The sequence below is a fragment of the Haliaeetus leucocephalus genome, unplaced genomic scaffold, assembly GCF_000737465.1.
Source record: "Haliaeetus leucocephalus isolate CR32 unplaced genomic scaffold, Haliaeetus_leucocephalus-4.0 Scaffold473, whole genome shotgun sequence".
NCBI lineage: Eukaryota > Metazoa > Chordata > Aves > Accipitriformes > Accipitridae > Haliaeetus > Haliaeetus leucocephalus.
Window position 1 is genome coordinate 5,789,070 of NW_010972909.1, and position 7,349 is coordinate 5,796,418.

Genomic DNA, 7,349 nt, shown 5'->3' on the forward strand with positions numbered 1-7,349 from the left:
AGATTTCATGTCTGAATTAGAGGTTTGCATTTGTATGCTAAAAATTTTTCTTTTCTATCCTGCTGTTTGAAGTTGGGAAGGATGGGCAGTTCAAGGCATATTAAATTTGGAGACTTGCAGCTCCAACAGAGTAAGTAAAGTGTGATCTAATAATTTCTGTTGGTGCCGTATCAAAACAGTCATCGTATTTGGACTCCTCTTCAGACATAATCCTGAGTTGTGACTGATCAATAAGCCCCTACAATGAGAGAAGGCTCAAAGGAGATGGGCAAATGCAGTGTACCTGTGAAGCATGCAGTGACTGCACATGGCTGTCAGAAAGTTGAATTTAACATTAAGGGGACCAGAGAGATGATACCTTTTTTTAGATTTAAAGTTGTATCAGTTGAGTGGATCAGCTGGTTGTGTAAATTTTTGTCCATGAGTTAATCAAAAGAGTGGGAATGTCTTCCTGAGGTAGCCAGACCAGGATGGGGGGAGTGTATACGTGACTCAGCCTAACAGAGTACAACTGCTGAACAACTGACAAAAAGAGCTTTGAAGAGAGCAACAGGCTTGAGCTGCTTAAACCCACATATTCCTTCCTGGTGCCACTCAGCGTTGCGACGATGAGCATATCATAGAGCTTAGCAATGAGAATCACATCTGTATTGCGATTCAGCTATGTATTGAAATTGTTATATTCTGCTAAATGTGATTTGCACTTGTGTTGTGCTTTCAGCATATAGCTGTATCATTCTGCTAAATCGGAATTTCATGCAACATCAGGTATCTTCAAATAAGTAAATTTGGTATTAAACATTAAATTATCCATGTGTGTAATATTGAAAAGGACCCTTTCAGACAGTATTGGACTCTGACATGAGTGCAGGCTGAGGTAAACAGACACTGCAGTTCAATCTAAGTTGTATTTTTAGAGCTGATCCCATTGAGAAAGCCTCACCTTTCTCACATTTATGTTCTTTTTCTTCTTGTTAGATTCTCCTGTTTCATGTACTACCTGCTGGAGTATTGCAGTGATTCTAGGGATCCTCTTCTTGGCATTGCTGGGAACAACAGTGGGTTTTATTATCAAGGGTAAATAAATGTCCTCCATTGAAAATATTTGATTTGAATTTAGAACTTTGTCAGGGAGCAAAACAGAGCTCTTGAAATCTCAGAGGTCCAAGGAGAGCATGGAAGTACCTTTTCTCTCTTAAAAAAGACTTGCTTCTTTTTTCTGAGATTTTTAAATGTTAAACTTGGTCTAGTTAGACCTGCCCTCAGCAGGAACAAGAGAGTAAGGGGTAGAAAGTATCAAAGATGCCTTTGAAAGGGGTGACTGGGTAGACTTCAGTGTGTAGCAAGCACGCTGTGTTGTGTGCTCAGCCACTCAGGACCATTTACATCCTGACAAATACAGCTCTAGGTGGGAGGACATAACCTGAAGGCCCATTTCTTTTCTGTTGATTTGGAGATCAATGCTGCAGAGCGAGAGAATGAACGCTGAGGTCTTCAGTGACCAACCATCCATGGGCCAGTAGCACCAGCTGCTCTCCTGTTAGGAAGGAAAAGGAGGGTGCTTCAAACTGCAAGACTTCCATGACTAGCAGCTGTTATAAAATGATTCCTGTTCCTAGGAAGTTTAAGCCTTTTGACCGGCTTGCCATGAAATGTTACGAAGCTGGGGTTCAGGCAAGTATAGGAATCAGAAATGCTGTTCGTCCAAAGCAGCAGTACTTCAGAAATGGGCTACAGATGTGCCCTAGCAGCAGCCAGCGCTAGCGGTGGGGGCTGTATGGAAATGGGTGACCTGCCACAAACCTGTCAGGTGCCAAGGCTTTGCCTTTCCCGTTGGATGGAAGGAAACATGGGCCAAAGAGGAAGTTTATATGGAGAAGGCAGAACAAAAAGGGGAGGGAAAAACAAAAAGGCAAAAACACTGGGAAGGAAAAGGAAGGTCCCAAGAGACCCCTACATGCTCTCCCACGTGTTCCCGTCTGGCAAATGGATGCCCTTTCACAGAGCCCTTCAGAGACTCTGGTGTAGGTAACTACATTGTCTTTGCCAGTCTCAGAAGAGCTCCAGGGATGGCATTACAGTAACTGTGCAGAATCATTTTCTGGAGAAGGTGTCTTTGTGAAATGTGTTTGTAATGAACTAGGCTATGACTATGAATGGGAAGAGAGACGTACGATTGTTTTGCAGGCTGTGCGTGTCCACGCTGCCCTGAGCAGTGGGTGGCCTACAGAGAGAGCTGCTACTCCTTCTCCAAGGAGAAGAAGGACTGGAATTCCAGCCAGGAATTCTGCCGGGCACAGGGAGCTCATCTCCTGGTGATCAGCGATACTAGCGAAATGGTGGGTGCCTTTGCAGTGGCAAGGGCAGAGGGCCTTTGCCATGCAGGATGGTAGGATTACAGGGGAGCAGGTCCAAGGCACTGTACTGCCCAGCTCTTCCCCTCTGTGGGGAAAAGAGGGTGTGAAGGGACTTTGCAACGCGCTGGGACCCACCACCACCTTCCTGCATCTGGCAGAAGCAAGGCTTTCTCTTGGCCTCTTTGCAAGAGGGACTCAATTCTCTTTGCCTGCCGGCACTGAGGTTGTCGTGGGCTCAGACCTCAGACCCCACAGTCAGGGGAGCTGCCTGGTACTCCAAAATGCTGAGTGTCACAAAGCCGGTCCCTCTAGGAAGGAAGGGCATGGGTGTTCAAAGGACATTGAGAAATGGCCCCCAAACTCCCTCTCTCACACAGCGACCCTTTCTTTCCCCCTCAGAACCCAGGACTTGACTGGGTTTCTTCGAGTCCACTGATCTCTCTGCCTCTCCGTCCCTCCTAGGACTTCTTCCAGATGATGCAAAGTGAATTGTACTGGATTGGTTTGAAGAATAGCACTGGTGGTGACTGGGCCTGGGAAGATGGCTCAAAACTGAGTGGCAAAAAGTGAGTATGGTATTTCCTCTGTATTTTTAGATAAAGGGCTTGGGATCCTTCCCCTGCCCTTAACCCTTTTACATGAAAAGTTCCATCTGTAGTTGATGTAAGTCGACCAACAACAAACAGAGCTGCTAAGGGATGTTCAGAGTGGCCACAGGCTCTAGCACCTCCAGAACTAAGGGGTTCCTCCTGCCTGGCTGCTGGACCCCAGTCTGGTACACCCAGAGACCTGGGAGTCTCTATCCCAGGCTGATGGACACAGCTGCTACTTTCCTGTCTGCGGGTTCAACCAGTAGTAAAGCTGAGCCAGTATCCCAGAGACACAAACATGGACACAGACACACATGCAGGTGAAGGACTCTGACACAGCTGGCTACCACAGACAAGGCACTGCCTTCAGCAGCACCCACATATAATGCCACCAGAACTCACATAACGCACAGCTACAGTCAGAGAAGTCCCCTTCCACCTCTCTGGCTGCTCAGGATTGAACTTGACTAGTGAAGACACATACACGACACCCTCCAGGTTCAGAAGCGTGCCCGCACCCACTCAAGGATTCCCTGAGCGCCAGCACGGACCCTCTGCCCACCTGGTACCCCTTGCCCAGACCCAGGGCCTCCTACTCGCCGGCTAGCGCGACTCAGAGCTTGCTAGGGAATTGCAGAACCACAGCCCACGCAGCCGAGGCTGGGGGAAGGCCCACCCGTTCCCCCCCCAGCAGCCGGCACCCCGGCAGCCACCCACGGCCCCGCTCCAGCTGCCGGCGCTGAGCCCCTCGCCCGCCCTGGTCCCCCCAGCAGCTACACCCGGGACACACACCCCCCCACTGGTGCCGACCCCGGGGCTGGGCTGAGCCCGTCAGCCACCCCAGCACCCTGGCACCACCGCCTGGGGTCCAGCACCCCGCTCCGAGCCCAGAGCCAGCACCGTGTCCCCTCGCAGGGTGCCCCCGGTTGCCGGCACCTCGTCCTTACAGCGCTGGCACACACGGGGCGGGGGGCGAGACCGCAGGGACAGACGGCAAGGGAAGGGCTTGAGGAGAACCGGGACGGACCGCGGTGGGCAGCGGCAGGGCTGGGTCAGGCGAGCGCGGACCCGCCGTCGGCAACTGCTCACACACGACCCACACCTCGTTAGACCCTCTCCTCCCTGGTCGCCCCTTGCCCTAAACTTTCCTCAACAAGTTCTGCAGAGTCCCACAGCCCCCCCTCGAACCTCCCAACTCCTCCTGTTCCTCTTGTTGGCCCCTTCTCAGCCATTACAAAGCCCAGGGTGTCCCTCTCCAAAGCTGCACCTGGAGTTTCTTAACGGCCCGTCAGTCTGTGGCTGAAGACTTCTGGTCTTTGCCGTTGCCTCCGCTATTTCTTGTGCACCAAGTTTGTGTCTCTGTGGGTTTCTGTTTAATCATTTCCTCCTTCTTACCCCCTTTTGCGTTGAAAATGTCCTTGACTAGATAACCTTAATGAAGCAGAGGCTTTCACTTTCCATGAACCCATACAACAGGTTTAAACTTGAACACTTGATACTTTCTGTCCCAAGGTCTCCAAATGCCTTAAGTGGAACAGCAAAAAATCCTTTGTGGGACGGGACTTTTCTCTCTTTAGTGATGGGAAATGGAGAGCCCAGAAATGGACTGGCTAACTGAAAGTCTCACGGTGAGCTCTGGGTGTAGCAAGCCCCACTGCCAGACCTCCTCTGTCCCAGGATGGGTCTTCCCTGACACAAGGTCACAAAGTCCATGCAGCGAGTCTCCTGCCTCCAAAGCTGTAAGGTGTTCTTCCCCCAGCCAAAGTGGGGATCCCTCTCTAATGTTTCCCTGCTTGTGTGGTCTGTCCGTGTCTCCCACAGGGTCCCATCGAACAGCCCTGTGCAGAACTGCGCCCTTCTGCTGGAAGGTGCCATCCATGCTTCCAGCTGTGAAATCCCTGCCCTATGGGTCTGCGAGAAATCTCTTCAGTGACCTCTGTGGACCTTGTGTTAGGAAGTGTCCTTTGGAAAGCTGTGCTAATGCTTGATCCCTCTGAAGGTGACTCAGCAAGCTTCTCTGAGAGAGTGCCTGGCTGTGCTCCTTGCTGCTGTGACACCTGCCATAGTGCAAGGATTGAATGTAGCTGCAGCCAAAGCCCTGGCATGAGCAGCCGGAGGTCTGAGTGCTGCTCCTGGCTCCGTTCAGGATCACACTGGTGAGGTTCTTATTCATAGCCATTGGCTAGTGACAGACAGTCTTCAAAGTGGTAGAGAAGGGGCAGGAGAGATTTCTCTATGTCCCTCTCAGTCATTTTCAGAGATACTTGAGCACTGTCACTGGAATGCTGTCCTGGCATCGGAAATCCGAAAGAGAGATGGGATTGTAATCTGTGAGCTCGTGCAAACTCTGGGTTAATTTATCTCTCGTGTGAATATTGGTGTCATACACCAAGGCTGAAAACTAGCCTGAAGTCTGAAGCTGGCCTGCTTTTGCAAGTGGTTGAATCAGATGATATCCAGAGGTCCTTTCTAACCTAAATTCTTCTGTGTTTTTTGTTTGTACCTGGAGAAAACTGGAGCATGACACCCAGTGTTACATTGCTGTGTAACTAGCTGGGAAGGAGTAAACCTGCTACCCTGCTGAGATGAAAATAAATATGGGTTGCTTCTAACAATTTTTTTCAGTGGTGGCTTTTTCTGTTTTCCTCCCCAACATCATTGTTTAGCACATTGGGTGATTGATAAATGGGCAGAAAGTAAGCTAGTGGCAGGAGCAGAGGCAGGAGGGCAGGGGGTGAAACACTTTCTTTGCAATAACACTGCAGAACAGCATCTCCTGTTGCAGAGGACAAGATACAGCTACAGCTATTAAACAGGTTCCTACCCCAGCTCTGCCTGAGGGATTACAGACTGACAAACTTACTTGTGTCAGTAGCCAAGTAAATGCAGCCCCTCATCTTCTAGACCCTTTGTCCTAAGGCCCACCCGTGAAGGTGCCCTCAGTCACGGTTCAAGCGCACCGCACCATACCTTGACTGAGTGGTCTCTTTGCCCCACGCTCCAAGTTTCCTCCAGAGCAGCTCTCCCTGTAAAGAAGTGCCACTATACTCCTCACCCAGCACTTCTTCCCATGGGATTCAGTGGACAGACAGATACAATTCCAATTTTTGTGACAAGTAGGCTATAGTCACCCAAAGTCCTACGCTGTGCAACAACACCTTGACTACCTGACAGGTGACTGTGATGACTTTTTAGTGACACTCTGGTGGTAGTTCATGTTGGTATTTCTTGAAATACTGATGATTTTGTTGTTAGGTTCATGCCCCTAAGCAGCACAAAATACGTGGCCTGACCAGTGCCGAGTAGTGGCAGAAGGATCACCTCCCTCGACCTGCTGGTGACACTCGTCTTAATGCAGCTAAGTATTCAGTATTGACCCCTGGGATACACCACTGATCACTGGCCTCCAACTGGACTTTGTGCCACCTTCTTGGCCTGTCTGTTCAGCCAGTTTTCAAACCGCCTTACTGTCCACTTATTTAACCCCATACTTCATCACCTTTTCTGTGCAGATTTCATGGGAGACATCATCAAAGGTCTTAGTGAAGTCATGACAAATAAAATCCCCAGCTCTCCCTTCATCCATCAAACCAGTCACCTCATTGTAGAAGGTTATCAGGTTGGTTGAGCATGATTTCCCCTCCACAGATCTGTGCTGACTACTCCTGATCCTCTTCTTGTCCTTCCGTGTGTCTGGAAATTGCTCCATCACCTTCCTGGGGCTGATGTGAGGCTGACTGGCCCGCAGTTGCCTGCATCCTCCTTCTTGCCCTTCTTGAAGACAGGAGTGACATTTGCTTTCTTCCAGTCCTCAGGAACATATCCCAGTTGCCATTACCTTTCAAAAATAACCAAGAGTGCCCTTGCAATGACATCAGTAGAAAACGTTATAATATGAGCACTTTAACCCAATATGGAGTCCAGGGCAGCTAGATATGTTTTGAACAAACTGTAAGAAGTTACCAGCCCCAGTACTAATCTACAGGAGTGAGAAACCCAGTGATCTAATAGCGGTTCATGAGATGTCTCCCATAACAAGAGATTTTGACCAATTATTTCAAGGATGAAAAAATTATGTTATTTATATGTAATGACTAATTAGCATTTGCTCTGCTGTAAATGCTTAATGCAGAAATAATGTGTAGTGTATACATTAAATTCAGGTTCAGTAAATACTTATCACCAGGGAGATCTTTGATATTGAACAGCACAGAATGAAACCTAGCATGACAACACAAATCAAATATCAGCTTGCAGTAGGATTTTTGACAACACATGCCCAAGTATCTTCTTACAAGGTGGAGAAATATGCCTCTTTTTCAAGATCTTCGGACACAAACTTGTCAAACAGTCTATGCCAATTAAAGATAACCTATCTTTAAAGCTTGCTAAGATGGAGCTC

The 7,349-nt window shown here is 48.9% G+C and overlaps 1 protein-coding gene across 1 annotated transcript; it reads left to right on the plus strand.

Annotated features, from left to right (window-relative positions):
* Positions 1-2,156: 2,156 nt before the first annotated feature.
* Positions 2,157-4,880, plus strand: LOC104836725 (killer cell lectin-like receptor subfamily G member 1). The gene is made up of 3 exons (XM_010575446.1): positions 2,157-2,339; positions 2,820-2,923; positions 4,769-4,880. Exons 1-3 carry the CDS (start codon positions 2,157-2,159, stop codon positions 4,878-4,880), a joined length of 399 nt encoding a protein of 132 aa, XP_010573748.1.
* The last annotated feature ends 2,469 nt before the right edge of the window (positions 4,881-7,349 follow it).